The sequence below is a fragment of the Haemaphysalis longicornis genome, unplaced genomic scaffold (assembly GCF_048455015.1).
Source record: "Haemaphysalis longicornis isolate Haplotype H1 unplaced genomic scaffold, Haemaphysalis longicornis Haplotype H1 scaffold_2, whole genome shotgun sequence".
Lineage (NCBI taxonomy): Eukaryota > Metazoa > Arthropoda > Arachnida > Ixodida > Ixodidae > Haemaphysalis > Haemaphysalis longicornis.
The window spans coordinates 236,993,037-237,008,361 of NW_027526295.1; the positions used below are offsets into that span (position 1 = coordinate 236,993,037).

General features: G+C 46.4%; 1 protein-coding gene across 2 annotated transcripts in view; it reads right to left on the bottom strand.

Moving 5' to 3' along the window:
- The window catches only part of LOC144170188 (neuroligin-4, Y-linked-like), an 81,323-nt gene that overhangs the window by 21,387 nt on the left and 44,611 nt on the right, over nucleotides 1-15,325 (bottom strand). For both annotated transcript variants that reach the window (XM_077699813.1, XM_077699814.1), the window contains exons 2-3: nucleotides 3,721-3,870; nucleotides 1,501-2,171 (exon numbers count right to left, since the gene is read on the bottom strand). In XM_077699813.1, coding sequence (XP_077555939.1) covers nucleotides 1,501-2,171; nucleotides 3,721-3,870 — 821 coding nt within the window. The remainder of the gene's footprint in view (nucleotides 1-1,500; nucleotides 2,172-3,720; nucleotides 3,871-15,325) is intronic.

The following is a 15,325-nucleotide window of genomic DNA, read 5'->3' on the forward strand; positions in this document are numbered from 1 at the left end:
AAAACATTTCCCGCACGCACCCCAATTATCTATCAATTTACACTTTTATTATCACTTTTTGCTCCAAAAGTTCAACTAGAAATTTGTTGAGCGCGTTTGAAAACATTAGACTCACTCATTTGCTTTAATACGTCTCTCACGAGGTTCACCTTTCCAACTTCCGAAAGAAAGTCCGGGAAGTTAAAAAAAAGAGCAAATATATCTGCCCAAGCGCTTTCGCCCATGAGTTACAGCTAGTGCCCCCAGTCTCGTTTTGCACGAACGACGACCAATGCTGCACCGTGCATTGCGACACGTGGCCTCCCCTCCAAACGACGGTTTAAGCATGGTAGAGCACGCACCGTGAAAAGCGTATATGCTGCAGCGCTCGGCGAAACGAACGCTCACCCGTAAAGCATGTCGAACTGATCGTTTCGCATGCCATGGGAAACAATTAGTTTGTGATGTTTTGTCTATCGATTTGTCTAACTAACAAGGCGGTATTGTTTGGTTATACAAATCATGTAGTAGTTACGGTTTGAGCGTTTGCCGCAGTAGGGAACGTATACTAGAGGCAAGCTTTGAAAAGCGCTGACGGGGATGTTTTTCACGGCGCTGGCTTCGCTTTATCATAGCACAAGGGCGCTCTAGTCAGCCAATTACATTCCCGATGTATCATGCAAGGATGGCGAAAGCTGTCGACTGTCGTGACATTCCGTTCCTATAAATAAAGGTACAAGCCCGCCATTTCCGGCGCGATTCAGAACGTAATTAAATGTTTCGATAGCCTGAGTACCCACACCGACCCAGAAGAAACGAAACCACCCTTATTTACGGAAATCTCATTGGACTGCTCGTGTATATAACCTGTCCTGTCTCATTCATAACCATCTTTTGAACGTGCACCTTCATACCAATGTACATTTATGAACGCTTAGCACTCCTTTTATTTCATACAATCATGTTTTTATTTCACTAAAGCAATGCCAATCCTGATCTTGGAGTTTCTTTGCCTTACGCCAAAAAAAAAAAAAAAACTCCACTAAAGAAGTAGATTCACCGAAACGGCGCGTACAATTGATCTAAGAAAAAAAATTTAAAAAAAATTTAAAAGAAAACTTTCGGGCTGGTGGGGCTCGAAACCCGCGAGGCCGCGAAGGCGTAACGGTGGGCTCCGTTCAGTAGCTGTTCGGGATAATAGCGGGAGTGTTCAAAGCGAACCGGTAGATGGCGCTCTCTCTGAACTGAAATTTTAGTTATTTGGAAAATTTGGAGCAAGATAATGTTGAAGAAATGGGAATGGGAAGCATGACTGGGGTGAAGCAGAACGCGCATATTTTCCATTACGGACACACACACGGCGACACTCCTTGACAGTTAGTATTGTTGATACCGGACTTCTTTGGGGAGATACAACGAAAGTAGGGCCCCGGAAATGGGCGATTAACAAGACAACACAATGGGAAAAGCGCTTTTCGCGGTACGAAACTAACGAGGCGGGTTGGAGCCCGGGTATCGAACCTGGAAAGGTCGCGTCCAGTCGGTGTACTCGTTGACGATGGTGAGGAAGATCTCCTGCTGGTGGAAGGAGAAGAGATTGCGCACAAGCGTGCGCAGCAGCCTGTCCCTGCGGTCCGCCTCGATGCCGTACTTCTCCTCGGACGCGCTGACGAAGAAGTACGACTCGAAGCGGGACACGCCCAGCATGAGCTCCAGGCGGCGTCCGGAGGAAGATGCCAGGGCCTCGGTGAGCTCGAGCGGCTCTGCGCGCAGCACGATGCCGTCCACGGTGGGGCCGAAGGCGCTCAGGTGGTCGGGCACCGACAGCGGCACGCGCAGCAGGTCGCCCACGGGCCGCAGCCGAAGGCACTCGACGAGGCCCTCTTCTTCGGCCACGGGGCAGTCCAGGGCGCGGGCCACGTGGCGCGCGTGCGCATGCGCGTCGCGGGCCAGCGCCCAGGGGCTGAGCGCCGAGCCGGACATGAGCAGGGCGCGGTGCACCAGCGACTGCGCCATGGGCGCCAGAAGCAGGAGGTGCGCCATGGCGGCGCCCGTGCCGTGGCCGGCCACCGTCACGTTGGCCGGGTCGCCGCCGAACTCGGCGATGTTGTCGCGGATCCAGTGCAGCGCCGCGATCTGGTCCAGCAGACCGTTGTTGGCCCGCGCGCTGTTGCCCATGGCCGGGAGGAATCCTGGGGAGGGAAGGCGTTGGGAGCCCCTCCGTCAGTTTATTCGCGCTACCATTGCTAACGTTTGTATTTAAGCGTACGCGCATCACATGCCAAGCGATGGTCGAAATATTTGGCTAACGTGGCCTTCTAGAAGGAGAAAACACCTCCCGTTTCTTGTTCTTTTTGTTACGGTTCAAATTAACGTTTTCGCCTCCACCACCAAAGCAAGAAATAGTACTGATTAGTTAGTAGTGACAATAGTCGCGGAAAAATCGAGACAGACTGCTCTAGAAAGCGGTTGAACGCCATCGGTTCGGCGCTGTATACGTGTTGTAGACGTTTTTTTACCTGATAGTTGATTGCATAAAGTGCGGTTCTTCACAATATATTTCCAGTTGGGAGCCAGCGCTTTCTCCGCCTCCTTCTTCGATGCTCTTCACGCCGTAACTACTTAATATTTATTCAATAGCTGGCATCGCTCTCTTCGAGGCCCCTGCAGACGGGGCCGATCGTTCCCGGAAGCCATTTCTCTTGCCGCTACCAGCGCAAAGTGTGAAGCGAAACGCCGCTTGAGCGAGGCCATAAACGCGCTCTGCTCTAGCGCTGTCGTAGACGGAAGCTTAAGTTGTTTTATGGCCCCATCCTCTCATTCGGACCCCATTGCCGCTTTCACACCATAGTGGGACCTAGGTCAGGGAGTCATCGAAGCGGCAATAAAGATACCTTAATCAGTCTGTGAGCCTTTTAATGTTTCGCACCAAACTATATACATGCCTCAACAATGTCCCGCTATTGCATACAAATCAAACGCAAAGCTTTCTTGTTATTCTTTTTCGGTGACTTGTACGCGCTGTGTCGGGACCCAAGAAAACCCCTAGGAGCGCCGTATCAGCTGACAAGGTCAGCGGGCTAGAATTCAAATTGACGCATTTGACACAAAGCGGAAAGTCCTTTTTTTTCTTTTCTTTTTTTTTTTTTTTTGCTCTAGATTTGCATACCGAGCTCTGTGAACAGATAATTTGACTCTCACCTGAAATGCAGCCGTACGGCTACAAAGAACATCTATACAGCTTTATCGGAAAGGTTGCAGTTCAAAAAAAAAATTAAACGATTTTTTTTTTCGTTCAATTTTTGTCAATATTTTTCCCTCGCAGAAACTTATCGTCCAGAAACTTATCGTCCAGTTTCTCCTAAACTGGACGATTACCACGAGCACTGGTTTGCTCGCCGCACCGACTGTTCAGACATTCGGTTTACGCCGCCACCACAGAACAAGGAAAACGTACCCGAAGCATTAGTATTAATTTATCGGAACATGCACTGCTTCCAAGGTGTATTTAATTGCCCTAAATGCTGTTACAGTTAAGGCATTACCGTACTTAGCCTTAACTGCTACGGCACTGCTACATTTACAGTTACGTCATTACCGTTAATGCATTTGCTGGAGCAAAAGCAAGAAACGCACCACGTCGTATTTCTCGAGATTAGTCAAGCACGAGGCAAAATAACAAGACTCCTGCCGCATATACGAGCGGATTGTTTAGGGAAGAGAGGGGGGGAGTGAGCTTACCGAGGATGCCTAGGCGGAAGTTGATGGTGACCACCACCACGTTGCCGAGCGAGGCGAGCACGGTGCCGTCGTAGGGATTGCCCGAGTTCCACTCGTACGACTCCCCGTGGATGAACATCAGCACCGGAAGCCGCACGGCGTCCCGGCCCACTGCATGCGTTCACAGGGAACACTGCACTGTAGCGAGCGGTCGGAAAAGCGACACTGCCGGGTTAACTAACGCGAGCCGCGGCATTACCAGCCCTTTAAGTGTCACCTCACTCCAGGCTGGTTAAAACCGGCCTGGACCGTCTGTAATGTAACGTGACGACTTTAACCTAGCCTATAAGTCTGAATCATCCTGACGAGGAGCACCTAAAGGCGCGACGGAGATAGGTGTGTACCTTGACCAGGCTTCTAATTGCAGTCCCATTAAATTAAAAAAAAGAATATTATTGGGCCGTTCTAAGTGGACCTGTATTTCGTGTGAGCTTACTTCTTGTCGTTTCTGTCGTCATTGATCGAATTATTCACTTCTTTTTTGAAATTTTTGTTTCATTGTGTGTCTAATTTTAATTCGTTAGCATTCTTACCCGAGTACCCCAGAAAATCTATTCGTAACGCGAAAATGCGTTACGCGTATACGTGCAAAATAAATGCATAAGCGGTTAATTTAACACGCACAAAAATTAATATGATTGGTTGCTTCGGAATCAATGGAGAAAAATTGAAAATTAAAATAATCACAAAGAATTCACTGCCCTCTTCCCCTCTCTAAAAAAGGGCTACCAGCGAAGCTTTAGTGCGTAATGTTAGAGTCGTCTAAGTGGCTAATTGCCATATAATTTGTTTCCGCATACTTCCGGTAAAGTAGCAGCTACAGCCGTTTTCTGTAACCATACTCCCTCTGTAGATGGCCATCTATTGACAGCAGACAGCGTTTCTGTAACGTTCCCAACTTCGCTGGGAACTAGGCAATGGTCACAAGTAAATGAAACTCGGCGTAATGGTAGAGTCGTCCTAACCGCTAAAATGTCATATAATTCGTTTCGGGTTAAGTTTGATAACACAAGAGTTAGAACTGTTTCCTCTAATCATACTCCCTCCGTAGATAGCCATGCTTCGCTGTGCAGTTGGAAAGCCAGCTTACAAAAACCACGCTTCCATCGATTTTATTTTTAAAATCAGCTTCACTGCCAAACACAATTGCATTGCTAAAAAGACATTTTAAGAGGTCATATAAGCCGTCTTATAATATCAAATAATGAATTCCCTATGACTTCTTTATTTTTTTATGAATTTTTAACACGAAAGTGTTTTATTCCCGGATACACAAAGATTTCAGTGACGTCATATCCGTCAGGGAAATGACGCCAGTACAACGAAGCAAGTGGCCTGTAAAGGGTGCACCCCTGCACATAGGGTCTTCTTGCGGGGAATCAACCTTTAGTACTAAAGAGAGTGTTATACTTCGGGTTGTTCGTTTTCGGGTTCTATATTTTAACACAAAAGTGGTTCATGCAGGGACACACCAAGATTTCACTGACTTCATATCCGCCAAAATCACGCCAGTACAATTTGCAGAAGCGACCTGCCAGCAGGACGTCGCTCGCCAAGCACACCCACAAGGCAGCCGCCGGCCCGCAAATCATGCTCAGCTGCAGATTCCGCTGCACGTTTCACTTTAGGTGTTTCACCTATTCGTATCACAGAGAACTCAACCGCAGTTTTTTTATACTGGGAACTGGCGCGAAGAAACCAGCTCCAGAGGAAAAAGAAAGCGCAGCTGGAACACGGACAAAAAAAAAAAAAGACTGGACACACACGAGCGCTCGTGTGTATCAAGTCATCTCTTCTTTTTGTCCGTGTTCCAGCTGCGCTTTCTTTTTCCCCATGATGATATCTAAGTAACACGCCCAGATAGCCACATTAGTGCAACTTACATCTCCAGCTCTAGAGCGCGTGACACGATACCAGCAGAGACTCGTCCGGACAGCCCTCGAACAGCTCCGACGTTAAAACGCGTCACACAAAGTGCTAGCAATGCTTCTGTGTATAGCAGTGAAGACAACTAAAATATATTGGCGTAATTTAAGAATACATGGAGCTTACATACTTAAGAGTGCTTACATTGCCACTGGTGAAATTTCTTCCCAGCAACTATGTACCTGTATAGTTGTGAAGCCGCCGTTAAATTGGCTCGGTCTTTGGCGTTCTATAAGAATACATTGTGTTCCTAGCACTTCATATGTGTAAAGCGGTGAAGCCAACTTAAAAGACACTTGGTGTATAGCAGAGCTACTGGCAAGAATCCTTGCTCTGTAGAAGGAAATGCTCAAAAACAACGTCGTCTGCATGTTTTTTTTTCTCAGATAATGTGACAGTCGGCGCATACATGGTATCAATGCTGGTGGTTTTCTTGGCGTCTCTTCCACTATTATTTTGCGCTGCTTCTTTTTACCTTGCGTAGGGCTCTTTCGCACCCCTTGGACACGATGAACTTAAATGTATGTCGCTGCCCCCTGGGATGCTGAAGTAGCATTCTTTCAAGACAGCGGCATTGACACACGACGCAGCAATGCCTCCTTTGACCAACCTTGAGTGCCCTCAGTAGTAGTTCAGAGAACTCCCATAATTTAGCCCGGCCATCAGCATAAATGTGGTCCGATACATTGGCGATGCTGTGCTGTTTGTGAAACGTGGGAAGTACGGCAGGCCCATACTCAAATCACTAAATACTGGAAAAATTAGGCGTGGGGTTATTTGCACTCTTCAAGTTTCTAAGCAGAATGATCTCCAGTTTTTGGACCTCCAGTTCACTTTGATGGCACACCATATATGTCGGCAGCCCAAAACGCAGTCAGAGAAGCCCTTCTGGAACTCAGTGCACTCTAGATTAAACATAGACCGTATGGCTGTGTCGCGTATTAATGCCGCTGTTTCGGAGTCGTGCCACCACACTACTCTGGAGAGACTGTCAGAGCAAATGCGCTGACTATAAGCAGCGGCATACCCTACAGTCCTATGATCGAGCTTCGCCGCAGTGCACTAGACTGACCAAATTGTGCCGCCAACACGGAAATCTCGGTGAATGACGACTTCGAGCATACAATTTCACTCAAATGTTCCATCCGCGCTGGGGCATCACGCAATGCAAGTGTGACGTAACACCAAGGTAGGAAGCGACTGTTTTTTTTTCAAGACGATAGTCTTTCTTGGGGTACTAAACGAATAAACTCTGGTATCTCTGTCTGTCTTTCTGTCTGTCTGTGACACGATTCAGCCACCTGGCCAAAGTGAAACGGAGGCTGCGCAATAGTCTTATATACTGACAGCCAAATCTAAACGTCTAAGACCGGTGTCAGTGTTCACAATTGTCAACATTGTTGAACAAGAACAATTCATTACGCAAATATAAGGCACCAAATCAATACATAAGTGACATTTGAAGTGTTGTTTTATTAAAAAATTCGTAGATGCTTAGTTTTTGCGATAGAAAAGGAAACACTGAATCAACTGCAGAAAACCGTCGCCTGTAAGGCCCTTTGTCGCCTGCTGTTGCCAGCGCTACCTCCTGGCGGCATTGAAGAAATCAAACGGCAATAGCAATGAAAGGTTCCACTAGATGTGAACCACTTTCCGCTTGGAACACTCGTGGATTAGGGCAACGTGGTTCTATAAACGTTGTAGTGGAATTCCTCAATTCACGCGCGTCACCACCGTACGGCAGCGCTGGCATCGAACTTAGAGCAGTGGAACGCGGTACATTTCAATTGACTTGAGCAAACCTCTATAATCTTGAGAGGCACGAGACAGGCGAGGAACAGCATGAGAGGTGAGTGGGAAAGAGAAGGGAGGCATTTATTTGGCAGGGGCGCCAGTCGACTATCGTCTTTCGCCGACATTTGCAACTAAAGGAACAGATACGCGGCCATTTTTGTTGTTGTTTTTTTCTGCCCCTAAAAAAACTGGGCAGAATTTGTACAGGAATAGGAACAAACACACAGATGGGTAGTAACGCGAATGTATGCGTTGTGAAACATTCCGCACCTTTCATAATGCGTGTAACAGGAGCGGGTATTGCGGATATATTGCCCGGCCTAGCGTTAGACCGGCAACGACCTTCCGCTGGACTTTGAAGAACCCACTGCCCAAACAATAATAAAACTTCATATCTCAGTAATGCAGCCTGATTGCGTTGTCAAATCGCAAACAAATATCGCAAGCAGCGAGCACCGCACCTTGCATTCACACCCTCACGCGTAACAAACTTCGGTGTCCGCAATTTTTTAGGTGCCTTGGCGTCCGTGTACACAGTGTTGCGCATGCGTGAGGAGCATTGGATTCGATTGGATTGGATTGGATTTGGATTTGAATTGGATTGGATTGGATTTAAATGGATCGGATTGGATTGGATTGGATTGGATTGGAATTGCAAAACTATACACACGCGTTGTCACTCATTTACATGCGCGAGTGGGCAATGCCACGGGTGATCTACGATAAGAACGATCCCCAGTGTTTTGCCGATTCGTCATGATTCACTTTGTGGAGATGCGTGATTTTTTTTTTTTTTTGCGAGCAGGTTGCGGGTTTTTGACATGTTTAAAACACTGTGTGTGGAAATGTGTTCATTCTGCGCTAGGAATAACTGGAACGGACTGAGTATGTTTCAAAAAAAAAATACGGGTTACAAGTCGCCGTGACTTTTCAATTAACGGTGTAAACTAAAAGCTTGCCACCAAGTTCGGCTGCTATTTCAAGTTAAAAAGACGGCGCAAAGTTATTAATACTTACAACAAAGCATCTTGTTGAAAATGTAGAGATATTACATGACTAACATGTTGAACATGTTTTATTAGGACAAAAAGCTTTAACGTGTCTGATGGTGCAGGCAGTAAAAGATCCTTAATGAGGCATCCGCTTATAAGCTGCCACTTATTAGCTTCCTGACAAATTAGGGCAGCTGAGGCGGTGCGATATAATAAGACCAGCGCGCCCGTGAGAAGAGCCTCAAACATTGACCCAGACTCAGAAAAATGCAAAAGGTGTTCGCCGTTCGTCTCGCATATTTCCTGCACATGAAAACCTACTCGCCCGTTGGGTTCCTTAGCGTGACTAACAATTCCGACATATTAAAGCCAGTGTCGTTCGCGACGAGGTGGAAGGTTCTGCAAAAACATGACGGCAGATCGTTAATACAGATTAAGAGGCCCGCGCAAGACCAAGTGCCTTTCCCGGACGGAGAAAACGACGGCAGGAGAAAGGGGTCGGGAAAGGAGGACGTAGATGTCAGAGGGTCCAGCATCGTTTACAATGATAAAGCGTTTTCGGCGCGGAGTCGTGATAACACAAAGCGCGCAGTGCGAGTACAGTGCAAGTTAGGTCATTAGCTGGCGATGAAGGGCCCTGTCGACGGTCCTCTCATTTATTTTTATTCCTCTAAAGTCTGGGAAGATGGCACGGTTGCGCGTGTCACTGCTGAGATTGATACCGGGAAGGACGCGGGATATTTCAGGGGAGGAAGCTCTGTTTTCACAAGAGCGGCAATCACAAACACGTGTTGCGGTGGTTAGAGGATTTACTGCGTACGGAGTGATAGATTACGGTTCTGAGAAACGTTTGGGCCACATAACTTCAGAGGAATGGTGGGGTAGAAGAGGGGGGGGGGGGGGGGGCGTGCCGATAATTAGGCGGTGAGAATATGAGGTCTTAATAATTAACTACCCAACAATTACATGTGACTCGTCGTGAATGTTAAAAGGATTGCGAAAGTGACAGAGAACGCAATGCAAGCTGGGCACCAGCTGTGAGCACTAGTTCGTTTTTGCCGCTTACATTTAATGTTTCGAGCTCCAACGTGGGATTTTATCAGCTCGAAATGCATTAATTATTTCTTAACGACGTTAACAACAAAGTAACCTAGTTGATCGCTATCTACGCAGTTCTAACTTCTCAGCAAGGTTTGACAGGGCGCACGTGGAAACCAAGATCGGGAGGCGTTTTTCAGTGGACTTCCAGGCTATTAAACGGCTATTCTCGCCAACGAAGGGATAGGGTTATAAAAAGGATGATATGCAGACCTCCAAGGCGTATGGATCGCCTAAGTAGCCTATTATGGCTCCTCAACCGCTTTAAGAATTTTATTGCTTAGACCGAAAGCGAGGCTTTCAATTTCCTCGTATTTGTGGTTGAACGTACGACGGAGCCTGCCGAGTGCACTTTCTGAAGCCTTCTTTGACTCACTGAACAAATGTCGTCAGAAGCTCTCAGGGGATCTAAATATTCTCCCTTTACTCGTACCCCTGACTTCTATCTATAAAACTTCCTGAGTGCCCTTTCTATTTTTAGAAAGGACACTCTATTGAAGGACTCTATTTTTAGAAAGGCTGCGAATATTTTTTGAAACAAGAAGTCTCCTTGTCTGCCTCCCTTTCTGATGGAAAATTTGTCACTCTTCTTGTGAAATATTTTCCTGCACTCGTATTCCTGGTATTTTATTTGTCCTCCAAGAGCCCTACGTAAGTTTCCTCGTATCCCTGCTATCTCAATACTTCCATTATTGCTGGGTCGTCTACTGGATCAAACGCTTTCTGTGTAAAGTGTAGATGCCGTGTAAAGAGGTTCATTAAACGCCGCGTTTTTCTCCACTGCTAGGTTGATGGTATTAATTTAATACATTGTCGAGCAGCCTTTTCCTAAGCCAATCTATTTCCTCAGTTGCTCGATTTCTGGGGCAGTTGGGGGGAGGGAGGGGGGGCTCACTGACGCGGTTAACTAATATATATTGGTAAACAACTTGTATACAACAGAGAGTGTACGCTGATTGGCGTATTTTTAGCTCTTTGACATCACTTTCTTGTGAATAAGGATTAGGATGGTACCTTTAAAGGCTATAGTGGTACCTTTTATGTTGAGAGGAATTCTGAGAATCGTTTTGCTAGCTTTCCTAGCACAATACCACCTCTATCCTTAACGACATTCGTGGCTTATTCGCCGTCACTTGGGCTTCATCTATGTTGATTCCCTTGACCGCCTTCTACAACATCGTCTTTAGTTATAGCTTGAACATTGCGAACCAACCTAGTCTTGTTTACTCGCCTAACGCTGCTAGAGTACAAATAGAACCTTTCCGTTACTTTCATTATGTCATACAAGTTATTTGTTCTGCAGCCATTTTCGTCTCTCAGTGCGCACATTCTACCTCTGCTAAAGCAAGCTCCTTTTTGTAGCCTTAATCCACCAACACGAATTACGTTCCTTAAATTCGTGCCGTGCTGCAAGCAAAATGTCACTGCCCTCGGTTTCATTATTCAGTTTTGATAATTCCGCTGCTTCGAGGCGCCCCTCCGTACCTAACTATTATTTATATCCCTGCGTTTCGCAATAGGTTGCTTCGGTTTTTTTTTTAACTTGGCACTTTCTTTTGTGGGTTCTGTTCCTCCAACAATCACGGCTGATCTAGGTATTACCCTAGTTAGATTTTCAAAGAGTACGCCTACGATTTCACCCATCTTTCCGGTTACGAACGCGAATTTGTTGTGAACGCTATTCGAAATTCCCGCGCCCTGTCTCCTTGGTGACTGCAAGTTTGGTTTCGTCCTTTTTACTGGTTCCGTCCTTTCCCTCGGCGATCAACAGAGACAGTTCGTGGTGGAACACTGTACTGCCACACAACGGCTTGCAAAGGAATACCTGAGATGTGATAGGTCACCATAAGACAACTCACGGGCAACTTAAGTGGCAACATTACGGGGAACCTGCTCAAGGCCATATAATGGCATACGCAAACGGTAATCCCGTAGTATAGAGAAGTGCTCGAATAGGATGCCTAAGGCTGTACCATGAAAGCTTTTGTCATGCATGCTTGAATCAACGCAACTTAACGTTAATGTTGTGCTTCTCATTAATTTTTGTTTGTGTTATGCCAACTTCATGTATTCGCTTAATTAAGATAACCAAGTTTTCTGCTGTGCGATTGATCCAAGTGACAGGGGAACTCATTACGCTCCACATTGCTATAGGCCAACGCCTGCAATATGCGGAATGCGTATTAGCCTGTGCGGGTATGAAAAGCGGGCAAAAGTTTCCTTATGCGGGGTTTCTCACGCCAGATGCCGCGGAAGCTAGTCTGTTCGTAATAGAAGCGGCTTCATGTACCGCGACCTTTTTGTTTTTTACTTAAGGAGAACATTACACACTCCGGCCCCCCAAAATTTCTGTTCGCTATCTATAGTTTATTTATTTATTTATTTATTTATTTATTTATTTATTTATTTATTTATTTATTTATTTATTTCTTTATTTATTTATCTATTTATTTATTTATCAATTTATTTTTTATTTATTTATTTATTTATTTATTTATTTATTTATTTATTTATTTATTTATTTATTTATTTATTTATTTATTTATTTATTTATTTATTTATTTATTTATTTATCAATACTGTAGGTCTTCTGCAGACCCATACAGGGAGAGGGCATACAACGTCCCAGGTATCGAATTGGATACAAAGTCGAAAAAATACTATATTTTCAGGGACAATAAGCGGAACAGCGTAACATTTTTTCAATAGCGAGCACATCAAAAGTACATTAGTACTCTTCGCATACACGAGAAGAAAAAATACTAGAAACCGCATGCTGCGCAGGAAAAGAAATGTACAAAAAAGTACAATGCAACACTCAAGATACTTTTTGCGCTATCACAACAACAACAAAAAATAACTATACAGGCTCCGTTACCTGCTCCACAAATGTAAAAAATTGATCAGTATTTGTAGTAACAGCTTCGCTTGGCAGCGCGTTCCAAGCGTTCACAGCGCGAGAGAGAAAAACGAATATTTCAACACATTGCTATGCGCACTGAAGGGCCGTATGCATTTATCGTGGTTCGTCCTACTAGAACGGCGGGCAGGCGGATGAATATAGTCGTCTTTACGGATTTTAATGTGACCGTGAAAAAGGATAGTTATTGCCTGGCACACTTATTATGATCATCGAATTGCCATTTACCAACGTAGTGAACGAATAAAATTTCAAACATATATGAAAACTATACTATTACCCCGCAGGAATGCGCCTTCATCTTCGGCTCCAATTGAAGTGGCTTGTACTTTTTTAACGTCGCCTGAGTAATACGACCTATCCTGCAAGCTGCTGGAAGCGTTGTGAAGATTCAACCAGAAACGACGCTCGGCTTTCTTCCTGATTTCTCATGGCATCAAGTTTCTTGGGCGTCGTGGAGCAATTTCTTTCAAAACGTATTCCCACGCTAGCCTCCGTACGTTAAAGCGCGAAACATGCTTCCCAGATCGGACATCGAAAGCAGGAACGGCGTTGATAGCTGCAAGGGAAAGCTGGAGACCACTTTTTGTCTCGTGGCAAGCACTGATTGGTGCGGATCGTCGGTAACGTCGTTTTGTGCAAAAAACACATTAACATGCAGTGCTTCCAGTCCACCCGCTGCAGGATAGAGTAACTTAATAAAACTTGCTGCTGGGTTAGTTGGTTCAAGGTCATCACAACGGAGGTACGCGCTTCAAGAGCAGGAGCGCCCGCCCTGTTCGTTTTCTGTCGTGTGTCTTGTTTCTTGATGCGCTAACCTCCGTTGTGATCGTGGAGTAACTTAATGTAGTGCGCCTGTTTTGTATTACCATCTTGCAAGCCTCGGATATCCAGCGACAAATTGTGGTTTACCATTAGCCTACCTCCAAAACGCACTGACGCACACTAAACTTCCACGTTCGCACACGCCGCAAGTCTACTGCTTCATCAGCTGCTCATTTGTGCCGTAAAGTGAATACTCGCGCTGCCCAACTCGCGTAGTTTCATTCAAGTGGAAGCCTTTTCTCGTAGTCACCTTTTTTCTGCTCCGGTGAGGTTTTTTTTTTTTTTTTTTTCCAAGACCGGAAGCCACCGCGTGCGCGGATCCCGGCGGCGGCAGTCGTCAAAGCGGCGTACCGTCGGCCGTGGCGGAAGGCAGCAGCGTTCGTCATACGTAGCACGGCGCGGCCCCACGGAGGAGCTGGCCGGGTGATTTGCACACATCCGCGCGCATCCATCCTCGAGCGCGGCGCAAAAATAACCGCTCGCTCGCTCCCGCTCTCTCTCCGCCTCGTTCTTTCTACGCTAGCGCGCAGCCGCCGCCGCGGCATCCCGGCGCAACATCTTCCGCCAGGGAAGCCGAGGAGCTCTCCTCTCGCGTGACGTCGTGGTACGGCCGAGCGGTGATGGGGGACGCGTAGGAGTGCCGGCTTAAATTTGACTCCGCAACCGTGCTTTCGAGCTGTTCAGCTTCGGGGGGGAGGAGGAGGAGGTTGGAGCAGTCGTGCGCGCTGCCCGTGCCTTCCTCTGATTTTTCGCGGGCCTTTCTGTTTTTTTTATTATTATTATTATTATTATTCTGTCGGCTGCGCGCCTAGGAAACTGACGAGTTGTGCAAGCTCCTTTCGCTTACTGCCCTCGCACGGGGCCCTGTTCTTGTATTAGAACGGCTGGCAGTGCAGTAACGGCTTTTACAGTGCGTGCTACGCGCACAGAAACATGCCGAGAATGCAAAAAGTATGAGATTAGAAAAGCCTGCACTTTTAATCACCGTGAAAGAGGAAATCAAGACGCCACCTGACCGAGTAAAACTCGGGAATCGAGCCGCTATTGTGGGATTCATTGAACCGTAATAGCTAGTGGTTTAGGCAATAGCGCATGCTTCTCTCGCATCACATGGTGTTCTTAATGTACTGCAATGGACGGAAAAAGCGCACGCTTTTGTTTGGCTGACGAGGAAGGCGTTCGTTGCTACGTTTCAGTTGCATGAGCTGTGCCGCCAGGGGCAGACATGCGCCCACGTATACATATGGGCACACACGCAGGCATGATGCACGCACGCGCGCATTGACTGGATTTTGAACTGTTTCTCATATCCACATGAGGCGAAAAATAAACAAACAAAAAAAAATCCCACGTGCGCTGCCGTTACCATTCAGCGCACGTTATAAAACCCCACGGGGTCTTAATTAACATCTTGAAGTGCTGAGGTGCGCTGCCTGACGAGGCGTTTGCGCCTCGTCTGTTTGCGCCTGTTTGTTGTTGTCTGTTTGCGCCTGTTTGTTGGCGAGGCGTTTGCGCCTTGCCTCACCTTGTCTGTTTTTGAGTTATTCACCCTGTTCTACGTTTCGTGTCAGGCAGCGCACCTCAGCACTTCAAGATGTTAAAACACCAACTAGCCCACTCCCAAGCCTTGTCTTAATTAATCCCATCCCTCCGCGCCCCTTATGACTATCGGCGGGTAAAACCGCACTTTGAGCTTGCATCCGATTTTTCCTCAGGATTGTGCTATAACGCCATATTTCAGGGAATCGGCCCGTGCACGAAAGAACTACCAGATAAAAAAATAAACAAGGCTTGTTGGTAGAGACGTTCCTGTTGATGTTATACAAGTAATTCATATTACAGTTGCCACAGCATCAGTGCTTTTATGCAATGTGCATAATCTTCGGTAAATATGCGTCAACCACCTCTCACTCAATAAGTGCTCGCGTATACTTAGGACAAACAGGCTCGCCCCACCACACGAACTTCCTGCGGAACAGTGTTACGACACGTGTTCTGGAAAAAGTTGGAC